General features: G+C 44.3%; 1 protein-coding gene across 2 annotated transcripts in view; it reads left to right on the forward strand.

Moving 5' to 3' along the window:
- The first annotated feature begins 233 nt into the window (after positions 1–233).
- POLD3 (DNA polymerase delta 3, accessory subunit) overlaps positions 234–23,788 on the forward strand; it is a 29,551-nt gene continuing 5,996 nt past the window's right edge. The window contains exons 1-10 of one of the 2 annotated variants that reach the window (XM_074572230.1): positions 234–391; positions 2,219–2,274; positions 3,780–3,882; positions 6,396–6,435; positions 8,030–8,162; positions 10,964–11,228; positions 12,583–12,655; positions 15,080–15,239; positions 16,553–16,665; positions 22,876–22,973. In XM_074572230.1, the coding sequence (XP_074428331.1) occupies positions 332–391; positions 2,219–2,274; positions 3,780–3,882; positions 6,396–6,435; positions 8,030–8,162; positions 10,964–11,228; positions 12,583–12,655; positions 15,080–15,239; positions 16,553–16,665; positions 22,876–22,973 (1,101 nt within the window). In that variant the 5' untranslated portion in view covers positions 234–331. The remainder of the gene's footprint in view (positions 392–2,218; positions 2,275–3,779; positions 3,883–6,395; positions 6,436–8,029; positions 8,163–10,963; positions 11,229–12,582; positions 12,656–15,079; positions 15,240–16,552; positions 16,666–22,875; positions 22,974–23,788) is intronic. The other variant, XM_074572231.1, reaches the window with a different exon arrangement.

Here is a 23,788-nt window from a genome sequence, read left to right on the forward strand (position 1 = left end):
AGGGGACAGCGTGGGTCTGTGAGGGGACAGAGCAGTACGTGAGGGGACACCGCAGGCCCGTGGGTCCATGAGGGGACAGCGTGGGGCTGTGTGAAGGGACCGCGTGGGGCCGTGAGGGGACAGCGGAGGTGTGAGGCGACGCCGCCGCCGCCGGCGGGCACTAGGACCAGGCGGCGCCGCCGCGCCCAGCCCGCTCCTTTTTGTCCCTTCGCGGCCGCCGTCTGCTCCCCTTTCCGGGCTCGGCGGGTTGCCATGGCGGCGGGCTGGCGGCCGCGGCCCTGAGCTGCGCGGGAACCCGCCCGCGGCCTACCCGGTCCCGCCCTGCCCCGCCATGGAGGACGAGCTCTACCTCGAGAATATCGACGAGTTCGTCACCGACCAGAACCGCATCGTGAGTCCTGCAGCCGGGGCTGTGCGGGAGGGGGGGAGTGTTGGGGGAGGAGGTGCAGGAGACCACCGCCATTGCGCGACCCCCTCAGGAGGGAGCGACCCCCCCTCTTTCTACCTCCCCTCAGCGTGGCAGCCATTGCGGGGCGTGGGGGTCAGCCCGCATGTTTAGGAGACTCCCTCAGGCTGGGGGGAGGGCTGGAAACGGTGAAGGGGCTGGGGGGGCGCCATAGTGCCAGGCCTGGCACTGTGTCAGCGCCTGGGGTGACACTAATGTAACACCCCCCCTCTCAGTTTCGGTTCAAACAGCCCAAAGCCGCCGGGAGCAGCTGCTTTCCGTTGGCAGTTGTAAGGGGAGGCAAAGGCAGTGTGTGTGTGTGTGTGTCCCATCGCACCCACCTGCGGGACACGTGTGGGTGCCCAGCTTCCTCTCTGCAGGCGCAGAAGGAAGGAGGCCTCCGCCTTGCCCCTCGGGGCTGTTTGCTCAAGTTTTACTCGTTTTTGGGGGATTTATGCGCGATGCCTGGCTGCGTTTGCAGTGTTGGCTTTTCCACAGGTCACAACATAAGAGTCAGTGCAGGCTTCCTGGGTAGGAGATGCCTTTCTTGGCAGGATCTTTTCCCTTCTTATGCCTTAAATTAATTTAGTGTCTCTAAAAGTAATTGGTGATGCCATCATTTGTGTCACAGAAAAAGCAACCCTTCCTAAATTCCTTATGCTCCCTAATGGGCAAGCTGGTTTTCTTCAAAAAAAAGTACTATAGCACTGTTTCAGCTACAGGTAGCGGTGTTTCAGCTCAAGGTATAAATGACAGAAGTGTATGAAATGGTGGGTTTTTTCCATGGAAGGTTAAGGCAACCACATGGAAAGTTAAGGAACCACTATTTCATCTTAAAAGTAAAATTACAACTTAGCATATCTAGCCTTTTGAAGCCTTGCTTTTTTTAGGATGCTTCAGAAAAATGGTAAGCATGGGTGTCTGTGTTTCTTTCAAAATAGAGATTTTTGCCTAGAAAGTGATACAGTGAAGTTGGTGCATCTTGACTGTAAAGCATTTGTAGTAACACGAACTGCCTGTGTCATTATAATTCATTTCAGTGAACTGCCAGACTAATAAAATGTAATTTAATTGTTGTATTTGAGGTAGGAGAGGCCCTAGCCTGAGGATTAGTTTAAAAAGGCAGAGTGGGAGGAGAAACAGGTGTAAAAGACATGCCTCGTCTAAATAATACAGCAGGTCAGTGGGATATGGAAAGGGCTGGGATTAGAGCTGTAGTTTCCTGAGATTTGGCACATTGTGCTGTCAGACTTGTGATGCAGTTGGAGATCCCTGTGTCCCTGTGACAGGCAAGAGTGCAGAAATCCAATAAATCCTCAACAGTTGTTTGGAAGAGCAATAACAGCTGGTCTCAATTAAAACCTCGTAGAATGGTTAGAGTTGGAATAGACCTTAAAGATCATCTGGTTCCAACCTCCCTGCCCTGGGCAGGGACACCTGAAAATTGTGCTGTTTCATTTTTTTCTCTCTGTTTTGAAGCTGAGCACTGTGGGCATTTTAAATGGCTTTTATTTATGCAATGGCATTTCAAGAAGGTGTTCACAAAACCACACCTTTTAGGATAGTTTGTTTAGGTCTCAGGGATTCAATCTACTCCCTAAAGCACAGGTGGGTGGGTGTCCATGTGTCCTCGCATTTAACAGATTTTGCTGTGGGTTTTTTGGAGGGGGAGGTCTAAAGAGTTTGACTTAACCATGAAAAGAACAAAGGAGGGCAATTTAACAAATCAAGAGAGGTTTTATTACTAAAGTTTGGTATTTTTTTCTTGTACAGGTAACATACAAATGGTTAAGCTACACTCTGGGAGTTCACGTCAACCAGGCTAAACAGTAGGTATTAGTGCATCCCACAAACTTTTGTTTTGTGGCAAGGTCTTTAATTACCGTTTTCATGATTGTGGTTAGTGTATTAAAGTGATCTCTCTGGAAAAATTTAAAAATCCTGTGTGTCTTCTCAGGAACAGTAAGGTATGTTATTCAACATGCCTTACCCCTCCTGTAGGCAGTTCTCGCCTTGGCTTTGATGGGAGTTGTGCCTCAGAGAGTAGCACCTCAGCTGGACACCTTGTGCTGCTTTATATCATAAATACTTAGGTCAGAATAGAAGTTTTAGTGTTATATTACTACAGAAATGCATGTAGCTCCTTTCATCCCAAAATGCAGATTTGTTTTCTGAACTTGGACTCCAGTCCTGCAGACAGAGCTGTGCCTCTGTGAGAATCTGCCACTGCACATCCCAGCTCAGGATGCCGTACGTTATCCATGGATATTGCTGGGAGCAGAATCAGGAAAATGCTGAACAGCTTCTGTATGGCAAACGCTCATCCAGTCTGATCACCCTGCTGTGTAGTGCATGATGGATTATTAATATCTACTTCTCAGGCTTGATGGGCACAGGGAAATGTTTGAAGTCTCTCCAAACTTAGCATAAATGTGTAACCTTGTCTTGGTGTATTTTGAAGAATAAAAATTACTGTAGCCTTTTAAATATCCTATAAAACAATGAAGGATTCCAGGCCTGTTGCTACACATCGAGGTAAAGTTAAGCATAAGATTTGAAGGCTCCATAAGGAGTGTCAAGTCCCATAATAGAAATATTTTCTCGTTTCTGACTATAGCTTGGACCTAAAGGGGTGTTTGCTGTGTATTCAGCTGCAGTGTACTGTGCCAAGCTTCACCTCTGTGATTGTGCTGGCTGTGACAGCGTGGTAATTGCAGTCTGTCTCTGAACCAGTAACGATCTTCAAGTATCTTTACCAGATAGTGTCCTCATGGAGTGTGTGGTAGTGTCTCTGCCCGGTTACACTCATCATAAAGCAGTAGCGTAAGTGGGACCTCAAAGTTTGAGTCTCAGCTCAATCTCACCATCACTAATCATGCTCTTTCCTCATGTTTCTGATCAACACGTCAGCGGATGTAACTGGATTGTATATATACACCTGCCAGTGTGATTTTGTACCAAAAATCACCAGTTCCTCTGTCAGGTGTTTCAGAATGCTGAACTGTAATGAGGGAAACAGCCTTCTTGAGGAGAGACTTTGGAACAAGCTGCTCAGAGGATGTGAGACCGTCTGCAACCAACTATTAAAGCTTTGAGAGCTTGTATTCATTTCACCTTTGGTTTATATAGCTGTTGGACTGAGATTCTTCAAAGTGGCAGAGCAGAAAGGTGTCTCAGTAAGATTAAATTAATCCTATTTAAAATAACTGCGCTTCTGTGAAATATTTCCATGTCAGGTTGGCTTTACTCTTTTTTTTTTTATGTAAGCTTCACGGAAGGGGTGGTGACGGGCTCTTTCCTTTCTGGGTAATTAACACTGGTTTCTTTTGTGCAGGATGCTGTATGATTACGTAGAGAGGAAACGAAAGGAGAATTCAGGAGCTCAGCTTCATGTCACCTACTTGGTAGCAGGAGACCTCATCCAGAATGGGCATGTTGTGAGTGTTTTATTTCTCAGAGGTGTCTGTGAACTCTTTGTTCTTGTGTTTCTTCCATCTTGTTTTGCAATCTTTGGGTTAAAAGCTGAACTTTCTCTCTTTTTTCTGTAACGGGCACAGTGTGCTAGGTCTTCTCTACTTGTACAAACTATCTCTGTTCCAGCACACAAACAATGGGGAGGAAAGATCAGTTAGTTGTGGTTTGGTAATACAGTGATGAATTACACACCAGGGTTTTTAATTAATTAACTTAAATCCTGCTAGCAGTCATTGCTCAATCCTATCACTGATAGTGGACAGCACATTTTCTAAAACAGTCTGAAGGGGCCCTTGTGAGAGCAGCTAATCCATTTCCCAGGATCTGCTGTGGAGTGGAAGTGTGCTAAGGAGTGTTTGGAGAGAGCTTGGAATTCAGTTAGAATAGAATAATAATAAACAGAATAATAAATAGTTGAAGTTGTCTTGTTAATTAAAGCAACTTTTTTTATCCTGGTATACAAGAGAAGCATAAATTAACAGTATTTTGTATTTAAAATGCTTTGACTTATTAAGCAAAGGAATCACTACGTAATATATTTATTTTTTCTTGTTGCTGCTTGTCAGATTTTCAAGAATATCATCTAGAATTTCAGACATACCCCAGAGGTTTTTGAAAGAAGATGAACGAATTGAGTGCTTGTTTTCCTTTGCTCACGGAAGAATTTAATAGCGAAACACTAAGTGCCTTTGACATTCCACTAGGTGTCTCTTTGTATATTTAGATATGAATTTAGCTATTCGTATATTTAAATACTGTAATATGTCTTACAATTCCAGTCCATAGTATTCATTTAGAATTAGTACCTCTCAGGGTGTCCTAGCATTTGTATGTAGACTGGGGGGAAAAGCAACCAACAAACCTTTTTGGCGTTCGTAAATAATAAATTGGTTCACATGCATAGAACGTTCTCTTTAAATCTCCAGATTTGTCTGAAATTGAAGGTAATTATGTATTGCATTAGTTCTGTATAATGGAACAGACTTATTTAAAGCTGTACAGGTAGTGTTGCATTTATAGCCTGAGTTTAACAGGTTTTTCCCCTGATTTCATTTGGAAATAACAAAGTAGCATCTCTTGGCTCACTAGTACTGACCAGAGGTTTATCAACACATTCTATTATTTTTAAATTTGCCATAACATATTTAAAACAAACAAGTGAATTCTGACATAGGAAAAAAAAAATTTTTAAAACTGTCTTAGCAGCTTATATATTTCTAAAACAAGATTTACCGAGGTAAACGTATAAAGGTCACTTTTTTCTTGTTTTTGAATATCTTATTTTTGAATGCTGCAATAGCGGTGCCCTTTAAGAAAGGTGACCTGCAGGGGCAGTAAGTTGTGAGGGGCAGAGATGAAGCAATGCCAGGGTTAGGAATGCCACACAGGAGGAGTTTAAAGTTCCTCAGACTGGAGCAGGTGGGAGAAGAGGTCAGATCTGGAAGATACTTCCAGAAGATGTGCAGGCACTGGAGTAGCTGGTGGGTGTTATCTGTCACAAGTCAATTTTGGGTCGTTAAAGGGATGCAAGTGCTTCAGATGCAACTCTGTGCTTGCTGGTAACCCTGCACTACTGTCTGCTGTCAGTAGGTGTAGCCACAAGGCTGTGGATTCAACTGCAAGACTGAAGGGAGGTGTGGATGGAAACTGAATATAGAACTGGATAGAAGTGAAGGGAGGTGTGGATAGAAATTGGTCACAAATAGTTCTTATCGTGTCTTAAGCACTGCACGCTCTTTTCCTTGCTGCTTTTTATCAGCCTCAGGGACCGAGACTCTCCATCTTTATTTACCATTTCAGGTTGCCTACATTTTCTTGCCTCTTACTCTTTTGCTGGCTAGTCTGTCGTATCAGTTAAGCACAAAATTAATGGTTGGATTTTGTCCAGTCTGTCTGTTTGGATGTTCTCTGTATTAACCACAGCCTGTTAAATGTCACAGAGCAAGTATAGTCCTTCAAGACTGCCTGTAGAGCACATTTCCAGAAACATTCATTTGTGACTTTTAAATTAATGCTTCATTTCTCATGGTGTTTGGCTTCTCTGGTGCCGTGTCTGTGCTACAGATTGCTACATTACAGTTTTACTGGCAATCTAAATATACATGGGTGATGTGGGCTGGTGCGGCAGATTTCTAGCAGTTGGGTCATCAGCTGTGTTAATTTGCTTTTCTCCACTGTGCCGTGCAGTTGTTTAGTTCTCGTTTCATCTGTGTCTCGTCTCCCGGTGTCAGGAATGGAGGACAGAGGATTTCTTTAGGGTTATAGTGATCTGCGAAACAGTCTATTAAAAAAGCAGGGAGATACACCTTTAAAAAATAGCAGCTGATGATTGTTTAAAGGCATTGGCAGTGTTCTTTGCAGCTATAAAGCTGCATCTATAATCTGTAGACTTATTCAACAGATAACTGAAAATATAAATTTTAAGAAAAACAGGTCTTTTCAGATTTTAAGATTGCCATTTATTTATTTTTCACAGTGCCACAAGGTTGCAGTAGTGAGAGAAGATAAACTCGAAGGTAAGCAGATCCTGAAAATTCTGTGGTTTTAACTTTTTTTCTTTGAAAGAACAGCAAAGTGAGTAAAGCTCAGAACTTGCCATCTGCACGTAAGTGCCTAGTCAGGCTGTTTGGTTCAGGTATGTACTTTTTGTACTAGCTTTTTCTCAGAATTTTGAATATCTGAGCCAACAGCTGTGTAACTTCAGATTTGTGATTTGGGTCTAGTTGGTTTTTTTGTTTTAATGTTAGCATTTTAGTTAGTGATTCTTTTCCACCTCCCTGCCACTGACAGGCAGCTCCCCCTTAAATGCAACAATATCAGAGTAGCATATACCAGTGTCTCACAGTGTTTTAGAACAATTATGAGCCTTCAGGCTCCCAAGGATGCTGAAGCAGATAATTCTCGTTATTGATTGAATGCAGTTGCAGTCTTTGTTTGCCCTGAGTGATGTGGGTATTAGCTAAATGTCCTACAAGAATGTTCTCACTTTTGTCTGTGGTATTTGCTTTTCCGGTAAAAGGTGGAAAAAAAAAAAACAACAAAACAAACCACCGTTATAACACTGCTTCCTGCAACTGCTTTCCATGCAGCGTCAGTCATCTTACCAGGTCTGGTGCTGCTGATGAGATCCGATCCACAGCAGGCTCTTAGTCACTTTCAAATAACGTTTTAGGCATTTAGGAACCTACTGTGGCCTTTGTGACCTTAAATATCCCTACTAATGATCTAACTTTGTTTGAAAGACTTGTTTTATTTCCCTTTGTGAAATCTGAGGTAGAATTCTAGCTAAAGTCGTCTTCGTCAGGGTAGTAGATTGTCAAGCAGTGCAACTACTATCTGTCCTGTTTGAATTATGCGTGCTGCGTAATGTTCTGTTATGCTGTGGAGGAAAGGGTTGTTCATATTTTTTGTATCAGAAGACGGGCCAAAGGTATGACTTACGTTTGGAAGAGCCTGAGATTTGTGATGGGAGTAGGGCTGCATAGTCTAGGACTGGCCCCAAGAAATGATTACTGTGTGTATTTTTACAGTGCCTAGAAGCTCTGTCTCAGATCAGGACTGCGTGGAAAGAATACTATAAGCCACGAACAGAGAATTCCTAAAAAACAGTCCTTGTCTCAGGGGGGTTACAATTTAAATAGCGTAGAAGAGACAAAACATTGATTCCAGCAGACTGTTAGAGAAGACACGGTGCCCCTAGTTGATACGGTGGATGCTACCTTAATGTCAGAGAGCAGTTCCAGCAGGATAGAGATACGGCCTTCTATTTTCTTCCTTAGCTTTGGGTAGTCATTTGGATATGCTGGATCCCAAACACCGGGTATTTTGAAGGTAAACACAAAGACATTGCTCTTAATTCAGTTGTGTAAGAATGAACAGTGTATCATGGAAAGCATGTTTGAGAGGCTTGTGGAGTCTCTTACCTTGATTTCTCAATCAGTGAGCACTGGAAGAAGGTACAATTACACATTTTTATATTTAGGTCCTTGCCGTCAAGTGGTCTGTTTGTCTCTCCATCCTTGGTAGAGCCTGATACTTAAAGTTGCTGCCTGATTCTGTAAAGGCTGTGCTAACAGAGGACTTTTTTTTTTTTTTCTTTTTTCCCCCCAGCAATGAAGTCTAAACTAGCCATGATTGCAAGCGTGCACGTCTACAGCATTCAGAAAGCCTTGCTCAAGGACAGCGGGCCACTCTACAACACAGACTATGATATCGTCAAAACAAACCTCCACAACTGCAGCAAGTGAGTTGTGTCTTGGTTTTTCCTCTTATGCTATGTGATTTGAGACTGAGGAGAGTTGCTACACAGTGCGCTTCAGCAGAAGTCAATGGTTACCAGGTATGCCTGGATTTTTAAAAAGCTAGAAAAAGATCTTCTAAGTGATGCCAGATCAGTCCCCAGACAGCACATTGTATGATTGGTAAACTGAGCTATTTCCAGTTTACACTTGGTTCGCTTGCTCTGTTACTTCAATGGGCAGATGGTTCCAGTACATCTCTTCTCTGATGGCTAGAAACCTTTTTCTCGTTTCCAGGCCATGCTTGGTCATGACCATTTTTATCCAGTCCTCAGTCACACAGTAAGAGTAAATCAAAACAGACTTATGAAAACATGAGTGATGTGCTCAGCAAAGTGCTAACATGAGCTTGCCTTCTGTTTTGGGAGTCTGTGTTTTCATCCACCGGACTCCTCTGCTTCTCTGAAGATGTCTTGCAGCAACTCATTCTCTGTCTATAAGATGAGAGCCTGAGGCATAGGGGAAGCATACAAAACAGACCAGGCAGCACAAGTGCCCTGTATGGTTGAGGTAGAGAAAGGTTGTCCTGGAATTCAGGGGGACTTCAGTCTCCAGGGGTCATTATCTCTCCTCTTGCACAGTGCCTGGCAGCTGTGGCTTTTCATTTATATGTTGTTTCCACCACGACAGCTTCAGCTTGATGTAATCGGGATGTACAGTGCCATGACCAATCTGGTTTAGCAGGGGGGATGCCTGAATGTTGTGTCATAGAAAGAGTATAGAATTTGAAAGTAGAAGCGTAGCTGTCTTCAAAACGTTGACAAGTGAGTGGCTGAGCAAATAATGTCCTAGAAGCTCTGTGTTTCAAACGTGAATGTCAATACCCTGCTAAGTGCTAGAAAACCCTGATTCAATGCAGACACGTGCCATGGGTTTGGCTGCAGTTGCCTTGTTTCCAGTCATTTTACTCTCAGACATCCCTGCATGGTGATGCTTGTGTCTCAGAGTTTGCCTTTCAGACTTGTGCATGCAGAAGGTTTAGACAATTCAGATTCTGAAATCGCTTTCTGAAGCACGTGTGTAAATCCCTGCCTGGCTTTGGAGCAGAATTTTCCAAGCAAGCTATGAAAAATTCAGCTTCTTCACCTGTGACCTGGCTGAACTAAGTTCAGACTGACCATATTCGCTCTCCCTTGTCAACTACATGAGTTGTCTTTTACACTTGAGACAAGATTTCTGTAGATCCTGCAAAAGACAGAGGTTTAACTATGTGCGTGTTTATAGCAAACAGAACCTACTGGCTTCTTCCGCTTCCCTCTCAGTCCATGTATTTCACAAGCTCTAGGGCAAGGATCTTTATTCTCTTCTGTGTTTGTATGGGACCTGGGAAGACGGCGGAGGTGGCTGGATGTTGTACTAATATAACTAACTGGATTTAATGCATGTTGCTAATGTCAGCTTTCCAAGCGGAAGCAGCTCCTTGCTTGCAGAGCATAGTCCAAACTTTGCTTATTTTTTCAGTGATTATTTAGTGAATTTTGGATCAAGCCCATCAGCTATAGTCACACAGCAGCATTAAGGCAAGCTAACTTCCCAAGTGCCTGGAATATGCGAGGTTTCGACATGCTTGCTGCACAGTCAGTATGTTTTATCATCAGTGGTTATTATTTGTAATCTAGAGGTGTGGTGGTGTCGCTTTTGGATGCGTGAAGTAGGAGTGAAAGCTGTCCAGAGGGCGGCGTTGACCATGTTGAAAACAGATTGAAAGTAGAAAAGAAAGTAGGAATATTTTTTTTCTTCAGTGTCTTCTTTCCTTCCTTTAAAGGTTTGAATCTCAAGAGATTGCTGCTGCGGTCTAGAAATGCTAGATGCGATGGTGTTGTTTTGTTAATACATTTCAGTTCCTGATCTGAGTAGAAGTAGACTGCATGTGAGCCGCTAATACTGAGGTGCAGAAACTAACTGGCAGAAGACTGGTTTATTTCTTATGCAAATAAAAATATGCTGTGTAATTCAGTGGATTGGAAGGCGTGAGTCTGTGCTCTTTTGTGGCATTTGTATAGGAAATCTGGAAAGCCTCGCCTGTGATTTGCACAGTGGGGAGTAGAATTCAGTTATTTTTGGGTGCTGCTATTCCTGACTGTCAGGGAATTGTATTGTAACTGTGAGCACGTCATTTAATTCTTCTATCTCCATATCCCCAAACAATCACGTTTGAGACTGTTACAAGCTGAGATGCATCTCTGACTACTAGTGATTACATGGAAATGACTTTATATAGTTAAGTCTGAATGTCACGGATGTCTTCTGAGCCGTTTAATTAGTTCAGTTTCAGTTGTGATTTACTTACCTGGCTGGTGCGACTGTGGCCATTTGTTGCGGCAGTAGTGGACACTGTCAAAGGATCTGAAAGTTGTGAATGTTTTAGATCATCAGCCAGCAATACAATTTATGCCACAAACTTTAGAGAGTGTAACCCGTTTAGGAATAAAATGCAGCCTGCTCCATCTCCACCCTGGGTGTGGAGACAGGCTTTCCCCCACACACACCACGAAATCCAAACAGCTTGTTTAGCACTTGAATGCTCTGGCTCTTGCTGACAGGTTCAGCTGATCTTTTCGGTAGAGGTCTCCATCGCTCTCCTTCTGTGCCAGCCTTTCTTTCTTGTCCCATGTGCAAATTAAATTCCCCTTTTTCCCATAACAGGAGAACACAGGACCAGAGAAGCAAGGCCCTACCAGTGAGGAAACCAAGGTGAAAAATAAGTTGTTAAAAGGCTAATTAAATTTTTCACTCCATCACACAGGTTTAGTGCCATTCATTGTGCTGCTGCTGTGCCCAGGACGTTGGCCGAAGTTTCTCAAGTGCAGACGTCTGTGCAGGCTGATTCCCAGACACCAAGTGACACGAATGCTGTCAGCGTACCGGTGGTCAACGGCCACGGTCCATCGACTGCTAAACAGACCTTGCAGCAGCCCAAAGGGATCATGGGAATGTTTGCAGCCAAAGCAGCTTCTAAACCCCAGGACACAAATAAAGAAACTAAAGCAGAGGCTAAGGAGACCCCAGGTGTAAGTTACCTCAGACCCTTTGGCAGCCCTCTGGGTTAATAGGCTTAATGAACCGCTCTTCTAGCTTTGCTCTTACTCGACCTACATAACCTTAGCCGCTGTGGTGCTGCCTTGTCCACTGCGTCTAGAGCTAAACTTGCTGTCCACTGGGAATGCTTTTCATAACCGTTTTGTGAGTATTTAACTGTATAGTACAGTCATGCCTTCTGTCGGTCATCTTGTGGGACAGTATATTGTGCCACGCTCTTGACCTATCCACAGGAGTGTATTTGCCGTAACTTTGACGCTTTGACGTTCCTCCTTGAGCCAGATCTCCAGCCAGTATAAACCAGCATAGCTGCATTATTGAGACAATTGTTCCATTGTCCTCGGTTATGCCAATATATACACCCGTTGAGGATCTCGCTCTCTCCATTGTGCTTAAAAGGATTTGTTTTGAGCAATAAGTGAAATGTGAGAAGTCCAGGTCTTAAAAGTATCAAGGTGTTTAAACTTGGTCTGCGAGGGAAGTTTCAGAGCTTGACCTGTGCAAGACTAAATTGTTTATCTGCTCAACTGCTGGTTTTTCCAGGATAGGATTACGTATTAATTTTAATTAGTATAATTGTTTTTAAAGCAGTGTGGCCAGTAAATGGGTATTAAAATGGTAATGTTCCCTGCATATGATTTGGCTTTTTTATAACAGCTGAGTACATTTTGGTTCACTTTTCCGATTTTTATAGTGAATTTAGAACTGGTGAAATGTGCATGTCTGAGTGTTTTGGGAACTTTAGTGTCTGGTTGCCTTTTTTTTTTTTTTTTTGTGCTTGAAAATAAATGGGATTAGGAGGCCAAGCTTCCTTAGGTGGGTTTTTTGTGTGTGTGTGTGATTTTTCACTTTGGTGGCTATATTAATGGAATAGAGGAGTGATATTTTTTGCAAATGGCTCAGCAGAACAGCAGACGTGCCAGAGTAGCTGGATAAAGTCTTCATGGTTTGGCCAATCTGTGTTCTTTCCTCTGTCGGTTACTGTGAATTGAGGCACTGATAGTTTGCAAAAAGAACAGTTCTTTACTGGGAACTGACCCAAGTCTCAACCACTTATTTCAGTAACACTGTCAGCCATCAGATGGGAATGTGACCCAAGTTAGATTTGAAGGCCTAGCTAAGGAGCCATAAGTAACTTACTCTCGACCCTTTGATGCATGTAATATCTAATGTCTTCAGATTCTCCCAAACAGATACTGAAATCTAAGACACTGACTAGTCAACAAATTATACGTATTTATTTTGCTTGCCCAGAAGCAGTGCTACATGTTTTGAGGGCTGTGTTGCATGAATAATTCCTGTGGTTACTCCTCTGTTTGCTTCTAGGTGTCTGCAGTAAGCAGCAAACCACCAGCAAAGGGCAACATCATGAACAACTTCTTTGGAAAAGCTGCCATGAGTAAGTACTTTCTAACATGCATCTGTTTTCAGAAACCATTGTGGTCAGGGACCAGCCTGCTGTAGTTTTAAAAAAATAATAAAAAACCTGAGGGATACTGGAAATCTCTCATTTGTTTGTGGTTTTTTTTTTAGCTAAGTAGCAATTAAAAAAATCAGTGATATCAGGCATCTTGTTATACAGCTGTGATGGGAGGCATGAACAGAGATGAGCAGAAGCCTTCCTTCCTGCCCTGCCAAACTTGTTGGATTTTCTCCCCTCTTTTCTTACAGTTTTCCATACTATTCTCCTGCTTTTTTGGATTTGGAGGGGTTAATGGGTTTCTGTGCAGCTTTTAAGGCAAAAATTAAAAGTTGTAAGAGGAATTTTTCAGACAAAAAGCTTGCTGGATGGAGATCAATTAAAATGACATATTTGTGCAGACTAACCCAGGACGGATTTTTAGTGCAGAAGAAATCTGATTTAAAGTGAGTACTTGTGGATGGAAAACTAGCTATTGGTAAAATGTTTGCCAAAACCTGTTACGCAGGGCGTGTTAACGATGCTTGCTTTTTATCACAAATCACTGAGGAGTCTGTAGTTAGATTTAGGGTTAATTTCTTTACTGAAAACCAAAGAGCTAATAACTGGAGGATAAAAATGAAGGGTGGCCTTCCTCTCTGAGCAGGGGTTTGGAGTAGGTGGCCTCTGGAGGACCCTTCTGACCTAAATTATCCAACTTTAAAGAAAATATGCTGAAGCTTTTAAGTTGACATTGAAAAAGGACTGTAGGACTTTCTTCAAAGATGCCCTTATAATTGTGAGTACAAGAGGATTCAAAGAAGAGTTGCTGGGAGAGAGTAAACAGCTAAGTTCACTTTCTGACAGCCATCTGTCAGAGTTTGCAGGGTACAGTTCCAGCACTGAACACAGAAGGCACAGTACTGTTGGGCATCTTTGAGTTCCTGTTTTGATGAGACTGAGGGAGCTGAGGACACTTTCAGCCTAAACTTCACAAGCTTAAGAACAGTTACTACAGTTAAGTAAATTCTTAAGATCTGAGAAGAGCCCCGGACCAAAGTTCATACACTGAAAACCCAAGAAGTTGAAATTGCATGGTAAAGATAACCCAGTGGTGGAGGAGAAAGCTTTCTGGATGCATTTCCACAATTTCCAATGGGGTTCACTTCTCTGGTGAGGCCTGTCAGGGAGCACTTCAAGGAAACTTGTGAGGTTGCTGCAGGGAAGGAGCAAACCGAGCAGAACTGGAAATGATTATGTGTATAGAAGAGATAGGGTGATTCCAGAAGTAAGATTTATTCCCTATATGTTGTACATCTCTCCTGGCTTCAAAGATTTCGCCGTTGCCAGAAAGTCCCGAGTTAACAATAATTGGGTCCTCCAGCTCTCTGCTGTTGATCGTAAATAAGAGAGCTGTCATTCAAGTTCTTTTGTATGAGATGTTTTCCCTTGCTCAATGAAGCAGCCAGCCTGGTTTCCAAGCAGTGTCAGAAAGGCCTTGGCGTGGAGTCTTCTAGCCCTCTCGGCAGCCTCTGTTCCTGTTGACAGTGTAGTTTGATCTCAATCTTGAACGCTTTTTCTTCCCTCGGGCATCTTGTGCTTGGGATGATGCAGGTTTCTAACTTGTCTGCTCCTCGTTTCTGGTGAGGTGTGGGTAAAGCTGCTGAATGAAGCTCACAGACTGTAATTAGGTGCTAGTGTGCTAACAGCACCACCTATCAGGTTGATAAATATATGGTTTTGCTCCCCTCTCTACCTGCTGCCTCTTATCTGGTACTAATGTAAGCCTTTTGGAGAACTGTCCTTGTATGTCGTGCTGTGTAGGCAAAAGAGGCTGGTTCTTGATCACGTCGGGGTTGGCATGGGACGAGAAGCCGCTACATTAATGAAAATACTACTCATGGGCTCCAACGTTATGCAGGGTGGAGGCTGCACGCAGCTCTCGTTGCTTTTCATCAGGCCTGATTCTTTTGTTTCTGGGCCCTTTTGTGCTTGATTAAAACTGTAATTTAGAAGGGATAAAGTGGCTATAAAGATGGATGTGGTGTTATGCCAAGGGGGCTGTCTGGAAGAGGGGTTCCCAGCCCTTCTGTGCCTTTCGTCCTGGTGACTGCAAGGGATTCTGCCGCTGCCTCCTAGCCCGCTTCTGCGGAGTTTTAACTGCTGCAGCGCACTCAGCTTGCAGCGTGCTTGGGCTATGCCATCGGGAACAGAATCAAACTGTTAAATCAGCTAGAAATTTAAGCATGCCTGTTTTTTCAGTATGACACAACTTGGTCAATCTAGATCCCTAATGCCTTTACACATCATCTGTAGTGTTTTCTGTATTCTTGGTGCACAGTGTTTTGTTTAGCCGGCTCCTTTGTAAGTTGTCATTCATACTGAATGCTCAGTGTTTGTGCTTTTTTAATGGTTTATTCACAGATAAACTCAAAGTCAACTCTGTGCCTGAGCAGCCAAAGGAAGAGAAAGTAGTCAAGCCTTCAGTTCCTGAAGCAGAACCAGAATCATCCCCTAATACTGTAGCAGAGAAACCTGGGAAGAAAACAGAGCCTGCTAGAAGTCAACAAAAGGACAAAAAAAGGTGGGCCACACTGTTCAGGGTCCCTGTAATCTGTTAACCCTCTTGTTGATGGCCTGCATGGAGCTGGCTGGTCATACGATGCTGGCTTCCCTCCTGTTTCCAGCTACTAAATTGCATTAAACCTGGCCTAAAATTATCTCGCTTGGAATTCTTTCTTAATATTTCTTTTCCATTTAGCGCTGTAGATGCCTCAGGGCCATTTGTGCCGTTGCAAATGGTAAGGGACACGGTCCAGGTAGTCTTCAGTGGGAGGGGGTGGCTTTCCAAGAGACAAGCTCATGCTGCGAGCAGACTTAGTGTAGACCCTGCAAGCAGTCTGGGGGGGCTGGCAGGAGCACCTGTAGTGTAGGGAAGGGACTATATTCCCAAGCTTATATGTACACAGCTTCCAGCTCACAAAGTTCTGCTTGTTGATTTCCATAGCTAATGTACTGCTGCTTTCAATGCCCCTGGTTTACTTTGGGCTGAGACTCCAAGTAAATTTTAAGTTCAGCCCTTTGTGTTTAATCCAACCCAAACTGACAGAGGCAAAAAATCATTACAGTCTGATGGCTCTCTGGTGGCCTATGAGTAATTAATTGGTGGTCTCAATCCGTTTCTAACTAAATAGGTAAGCGCGCCGCCCAGCCCACCATCGCAGTTAGTGCTAACTGGTCGTCTTATTGATAGCCTTATTCAAAAAGCCAAGGGCCTGGAAACTGCATGTTGGCAGTGTGGTGTTGGGAAGGCCACTTGGGCTGTACCAGCTCTATGAGGATACGTGGGCCTTTAGCCTCCAGGCTTGTTAGTCTGACACGTCTCGCCAACACTAAAAAGAAAGAAGCTATTTTATTTTTCCAGTAGTCTTTAAAAATGGCTCCAGGATTCTGAGACACTACCTCATAGTCAGTTAGTGGCAAGCAGTCTGTCAAAAGAGCTTCTGAGCGATGCTGTTGGGGACATGAGTGTTTGGGAGCCTGAGCTATAGAGACAAGATCAGAAATGTGCTCTTGCCAGGTTGCTGTGGCCAAGCTAGGTGAGGTCCTGGGCAAAACATTGAACCGCAGAGGGGCTAAAGAAATCCTCCTTGTTTTGGAGAACTGGGTATGGGTAAGGATGAGAGGCTTGAAAATGCTCGTGCACCTATGCCTGATTGTTTAGGTGAGTATACTTCAGTCTATGTGATGCTTATCTTTTTAAGAGGTACAGAGGTATTTGATTTCCTTAGCAGTAGTTCCGTCAGGAGCATGCTCGTCTAGGCATGTGTGATGCTTTCATGCACACACAAGGGTTAACATGTGTTTGTTCCTTTTTTCCTTTTCTTTTTGTGGCAGTAAAATGAAGAGGGTGGACAAGTCGGATAACGAGGAAGAAAGAGATCCCGAAAATCTAAAGAAAAAGAGGAAGCGAATCAAACAACTTCAGTCTGACAGCAGTGATGAGGAAGGTAAAAAGATATGTAAACAACCAGGCATGTAGGTCAGGGGCCTGATTTCGACAATATTACTGTCCAAGGCTGTTGGTCAACGATTGAGGGAATAGTTTAGAGGACTAAAGACCGTGCAAATGGCTGTAGCTTGAGCTTTCTGTTTATCTTGTGCTGCAAGCACTTGAGCATACGGTTGAGATGCCTCAGTCATTCAGTCTTTGTTTTAGCTTAGCTCAGATCTGGCTGTCTCCTCACCAAGTGTGCTGCCAGTCACGCTGACGTGTGGGAAGGAGATTCTCAAATCTCTTGTGAAAGATATCACGCCTTCCAGAATTGTAGGACTGGTCATAACCAGTTTATTTGGTGAGTAAACACTCACAAAGTGACTTCCCCCCTCTCAGGGTCATTTTTAGTATCTTTATTCTGTCTGTTTATAGAAATGGTTTGGAAGACAGCATTGGAAGCAAGACTTCAAAAAAAAAAAAAAAAGATAATAGAGAAACTGGAGGGAAAACAGTTGAGCCATATCCGATGCGACTCTGCGACTCCTCGGTTGCTGTTGGCTTTGATAGGAGTAGGGTGCCCAGAACGTTGCAAGATTTGGGCTTATAATGAGGAACAGCAGGGCTGGATTCCAAAGAATGTGGATAATTGAGGTGACAAATGCCGTTCAATATAGATAATTGGAAAATAAGTTGGGATCGAGCTAAGGAGTATGTGCTAAATGGAACAGTCATCCAAAGAGCTGATCAGGAAAAGAATTTAGGGATCATTATGGGCAAATAATTGAAACCACTAGTTTGGTGTACAGCTTGAGTAAAAAAAGGTGAAACAGCAACTAAATTGTATTGGCGAGGAGGTGGACTCCTGCAGGAGAGCTGAAGCTGTTTGCTTATTTAGCGTGGCTAGCACATGAGAAACAACAACGAAACTAAGCGAATTTTTTATACAAGTTAGAGAGGCGAATGCTGCTGGATATCTTAGCAGTATCCTTGCCACCTTAGGCCTATTTTCGTGGTTTTTCTTTTGCCCAGCATAATTTCAAGTGATCTCTGTCATCAGGCATCCATCGCTTCTACTCGGACTATTCCACAGGATGATAAATCTCTCAGGAAGCTGTTCTTCACGATCAGCCTTAATTTTCATCACATTCCTGTGTGCAGCTCCTTGTTTGGCCATAAAAAAATATATATGCCCACACTCTTTGGTATTTATTTCTTTAAATGTTTGTAAGCTATTATGTGGTCTTTCCATTTACTCATCAGTCAGCCTACTGACAAGCTGCGTTGTTTAGCTCTGAAGAGGGAAGATTGAAATCAGCCTGTTTGGCCACTTGAAGTGCTGCTCCTTGCTGGGCTGGAATCTCTCAGCTCGTCCACTCTCTGCTAATGAGAGTGGGCAGCAATGAGCAGAAACGAGACCAGTGTTTCAGGTGCGTGGTAGGGCTGTGTGGAGCAGCTGCTCTTTGAAACATGAGGGCTTATTGGTTCAGTTGTGGTTTTGCTGCCGTGAGTTGGGGACCCACAGCCTCCTGTGCTCCTGACAGTGCTCTGAGCACACAGCAAGCCCAGAGGTGACCGCACAGTCCATTTGCCTTATCTAGTTCTGTTAGAGCTCTCTTAATCTCCTGAGACTAAGAGCAGTGCTGTAAGACTGTCACAAATTGAGGAGTGCTTTCTATAGAGAGTACTTGAGGGAGGTGATTCTACCCCTCTACTCTGCTCTCGTGAGACCCCACCTGGATTACTGTGTCCAACTTTGGAGCCCTCAGCACAGGAAGGACATGGACCTGTTGGAACAGGTCCAGAGGAGGCCACGAAGATGATCTGAGGGCTGGAGCCCCTCTGCTGTGAGGACAGGCTGAGAGAGTTGGGGGGATTCAGCCTGGAGAAGAGAAGGCTCCGCGGAGATCTTGGAGCCCCTTCCAGTCCCTCAAGGGGCTCCAGGAAAGCTGGGGAGGGACTCTGGATGAGGGAGGGGAGCCATAGGATAAGGGGCATTGGTTTTATGCTGAAAGAGGGCATATTTAGATGAGATATGAGGAAGAAATTCTTGGCTGTGAGGGTGGTGAGCCCCTGTCCCAGGTTGCCCAGAGAAGCTGTGGCTGCCCCATCCCTGGAGGGGTTCAAGGCCAAATTGGAGGGGGCTTGGAGCAGCCTGGTCTAGTGGGAGGTGTCCCTGCCCAGGGCAGGGGGGTTGGAACTGGATGAGTTTTAAGGTCCCTTCCAACCTAAACCATTCCATGACTCTCTACTGCAAACTCCTGCTTGCTGCATATCCACTTTTGGTTTTGAATATTATGTTGAATACCTGTATTACATTGGCATATGCTGACTAGTTAATGCCTTTGAATGTGGTGCCTTCTGTTTTCATTTATTCCAAGGTGTGGTCCAGAGTCTGTATGTATACTTCTACCTCAGTGCACGCAGCAGGTCTGTTTAGTTGTTCTCCCCTGTTTTATTTGTGCTCCTCAGCAAGAGTTAACTGGATTTGCAATTAGAAACCATGGGTCTAGTCCTCTGGTCAGGTTTGGGGCCCGGTTGTCTCATTAACCTTATTCTCAGTAGCTTTAGACATTAAAACCAGCACAAGTAAGGCTACCTCCCCACTCGGCTGTAGGGAGGCTTGGTTTTTGGTTTACTCCTATTTAACCTACTGGAGATGTATGCAGAATGTTTGCCTTTCTGTTTGGAGAATTTTCTTGCCGTTGCTCCTCCTGCATCGTAGTCCTTTTTGTTCTTTCCATTATGTCCAGAATGGGGTTTGTGTTATGGATTAGAATTGTAAATTTATGCAAATTATAGTTTGTGTATACAAATTTGTATATTAAGCAGATTAGTTTAGTACTCTGTTCCATCTTTCAAAAGGGAAAGATTAGAATCGAGAGGAGCTTTTCTGTTCTTTTGAAGCTAATGGCTATCTAAACCACCCTGATTAGGTCTGTGTTCGGCCGTTTGGTTCTGCTCCTTGTCCTTCTAAATCCAACAGGATGAAAGAAGATAAATTTGAATTCTTTGAAAGATTCATATCGAATATTACACTCAGTATTCAAGTATAAGAATGTAAGTTGGAAGAAACAAATAATTAAAAAAAAAAATAACGTACAGCAGCTGGACTTTGAGAGCATTTATCCTTGGAAAGGTTGGAAATGGGCTTCTCCAGAGAGGAGGGGCAATTTTAATCGGCAGCATCAGTGAGCAAAATGGGGCCTGGAGTGACATTGTTCCATGCTGCATCCCTGTGGGAACAGGGAGGAAGGCGCCATATGCTGCACAGCATTTGGAAATCGCCGCCAGACAGGGGCACGCTTCATCCACCACCTGCGTCATTCACCCGCAGATGATCTGGGGGTAAGTTTTAAATATGCAAAAGGCAATATGGGAAGCTGCACCGCCAGAGCAGATATCAAAGGCTGAGGGTTTAGCTGCTGCTTATGCTAACGTGCCACGCTAACCTGGCTGACCTCAGCTCGGAGAAAACGGGGAGGTGGTCGCCCAGGCTGCTCCGCGCCGCGGGAGGAGGCACGGCCTCGGGCAGGGGTGCTAACCTCTCCCGCGGCTGCAGCTGCGGATACAAGGGGACGCTTGTCCGCAGCCACTGCTGTGATTAAATGGCGTTCAGACAGGGCTCCACCTGTGTAACTGCTAGTAAAAGCACGGCCCTTTTTTCAGGCAGACTTAGCGACATTTTGTGGGTTTGAAACTAGGTCCGTACGACTGATGCGAAGCACTGTATAGGTGTTCTTATGTCCAGGCGAGTCTTTTTGCGTTGCTCTGTATTAGTCTGCTCTTTATGTACTGAAATTAGCCTAAAATAAGCTCATCTTACACGAGTGTCAGCACATTGTACCAAGTTGAAAATACAGGGAGGGCATAAGGCACAATCCTCTCCATTTAAATGATTTTTCATTAAAAAGTTATATTGGTATGAGGGTGCCTTAGTCACTGCAGGTTGTTTTGCTTCCAGTGCCAGAATAAACTACACAAGTGCGTCCACAGAGGACAGGAGGTTTTGGCAGCTTCAGCTATACCAACACAGGCAGCGTTTCGCAGTGTTGACAAGTGTTTTACAGCCACTTTGGAGGGTGATTTCAGTGGCACTGTAACCTACAAACTCTATCGGTTTCGCAGAGCCGCAGCAGAAGCACTAAAGCTTCTCACAGTTTTTCCAGGCAGGGTCAGAGCAAACCGAACAAAGCCAGGATTTACATCTTTGGTACATCCAATTGCCCAACTTGTATCCATTTCATGCAGCTGTTGCTGTTGAGTAAACTGTGGGCAGCAGCTAGAGGTTGACTCAGGAGTTATCACATGTCAGAGGGCTGCGTTGGCTAGAAGAGGATAATAAAGTAATAGAGATGCAGCTCGATGGCAGTCCGAAACGCTCTGACGTGGGGAGAAAGGTGCCTTCTGCCTGACAAAAACTGGGGGAACTTGTTTGAAGGAGGATGAAGAAAAGCCCAAATTTCCCCCGAGCAAGAATAGTGGGGTTGACACGCTGGAAATACCTTCAGCAGCCTCTGGAAGAGGTAGCAGTTTTTCACCAGGCTGATTTTCATCCCTCTTAGCCCATGCTCTCTTAAAAAATTTTTTCAAATTGGTGTGGCCAGCCCGGGTAGCCGGTGAAGCAGGTTTGGTGCTGTGCAGAATATGGGCACTTCAGCCTGCAGTTGCTGTGAGACTATGATAAATATTGAGAATGTCGAGTTCCCCGCAGCTCCTCGGCTGCGGTCCAGGCTGCCCCAGCAGTTAGCACCTTAGAGCAGATCCGTTGTTTGGTTTTTATCTTCGCGCAGCTGCCAGACCCAGCTCTTTGGAGCAAGGTGAAATACCGAGTCATGTTATCCCGCTCTGTTTGCATTTCTGTGCCTCGCTTACTGAAGTAGTTAGGAGGCTGAGTCCTTGTTTGAAGAATGTAATTTATTATTTAGCCTTGGCAGCCAACCACTGTTTCACTTGAGCCCTTCTTAACCTATGAAGGTCAGTTGGCCGTATGCCTGGCACAGTCATAACTCTTAACACTGACCTAATCGGTTGGGACAGCTACAGATCCAGAATTCGTGTTACGACGACAGGATGAATGCGGTGCTACAGCCAGCAGAGCTGGGAGGAGAAGCCAAGCAGGCACTCTGTCCTCCTGTCCAGCAGCATCCTTGTTATTATTAAGCAATAGGTCAGATGAGGAGTTTCTTCCCCCACATTCCTAGCTCTCCCCCACATTTGAGGACTTGCATGGCAGCGTTTCTCACTTGGATTTGGAGAGGATTCCTTAAAGCCATTTAAATTCGTCACAGTGCCTGCTGCGCGGTGCAAGGTGCTGCTCCTTCCCCTCTTGCCCTGCGCTGATTTTTCTTCACCGTCATGGCTCTGTCCCTCTGCCAGCCCCACAGCAGAGTGACCCTGGCTTTCTCATTTGCCTATAAACCCTGCTAGTCTCGCTGAGGCCCAGTTTGACATAGCTGGTAGAGGCTCCAGAGCTCGTTTTGCTGTGTACAAATTTGTGAAAGTGGCCTTGACTATTTCAGTTATTTTTGCCATTGAAAGGATTCCACTATCTCCGGAGGAGAGCACAGGTGATGGCAGATGAGAGAATGGGCTTAGTTTTTTGGGGTGGTTTGGTTTTTACTTGTTCTTTAAATGAAAGGTTGGGGTGTCCCTTAACAATCTTTTAGGGTGGGTAATAGCATGTTGCACTTAATTCTTGGATTAAGGTAGTTTTGAGCTAATAGCACGGATTGTTTGGGATGTATAGCACCACTGTTAAGCAATGACTGTTTTACCAGTGGGGGAGAGGTAGAGAAACTAAGGTCGTCCAGTGTTTTGGGCATACGTAGTCTTAAACCCTGCCTCTTTCAATTTCTAAACAAATTACAGTCCCTCTTTTTAATGAGCAAGTGAAATATATGGCTATAACATGCCAGTTTCTGTGCTTATTTTTAAAGTTTCATTTGGTGGAACTGATTTTTGGCTTACCAAAAATCCCAAATGCACTTCTCCCATCCTATCTCACTCTCCTTCCTTTGGGAACTGGTGAGCACTCTGGCTGCAGGCCAACCACTTCGGACGACTTGTCCCGACATGAATTAAACAAATCTGATCGAGAACTTGTAAACCTTGATCTAAATGCAGGTTACAAGCAATTGCTCAGGGTTAAATGAAATGATGAGACAAAAGGGTACCTGCAAGCAGGCATTAGACCCATGTGCTATTAAGATGTTCATCTTCTTAGCAGATGTCCCGCTGCCTCCCACACCCGAGGAAGAGAAAGCTCCATCTCCACCCCCTGTACCTGCTCTGAAAACTGAACTGGAGCCTGCATCCACAGAGGTAAGAGCATAGTAGGGTGATTAACTTCTGTTTTTATCCGACTCGATGGGGATTGCCCAACCACTTTTCAGATGCTAGGGGGGAAGTCCTGTTCACTTGTCAAGTCATCCCATCATCCTGCTTGAAAGAATCCACCATGTTCACTAGTTCATTCATTTTCTAGACAATTATTTAAACTCTAGCTTTTCTGCTGACATGATGCAGTTTTCTGTTTTCTTCTCTTTTTCCCTCCTAATGGTTCTATGAATTGTGGCTCATATTTGAACACTCTTTTTTTTTTTTCCTGAATCTTGGCCTCCGGAGTCAGGGCAGGGTCAGAAATGAAACCAGAGACTCCGGGTATTCAGCCTTGTATCGCAGGAAAGCTGCTGTTTGAGGGAGGTGGGCTGTGATTGGCAAGAAGTTAACCTCTGAGCTGAGAAAATAAATGTAGTTTCACGAAAGCGCAGCTTTTTGTCACAGCAGGAGCTCTGATGTCTTGCACACCTTGTTATTTCCTCATTCTTCAGAGGTATGATGGGACAATCCCAGTGCCAGCTTCTCACATAATTTAACACATTTCAACACGTCACATGCCCCAGAAGAGAAATGTGTCCCCTGTGCTGGCAGACGGGAAAGCTTGCTGTCTCAGTTAAGTTGCATTGTGCCTCTCTGAAATTTGTCCTGGTAGGATGGGGAGAATTGTGGCATTTACACAAACGAGACTAGGATATCCTGGGAAGGGACAGAGTTGCTTATCAAATCATGCTCAGCTTCATTAGAGAGACCACATTTCACTCCTGGGGCTGCTGCTTTTATGACCTGTGTACGTGCAT

The sequence above is a fragment of the Larus michahellis genome, chromosome 1 (genome assembly GCF_964199755.1).
Source record: "Larus michahellis chromosome 1, bLarMic1.1, whole genome shotgun sequence".
In the NCBI taxonomy this organism is placed as follows: Eukaryota; Metazoa; Chordata; class Aves; order Charadriiformes; family Laridae; genus Larus; species Larus michahellis.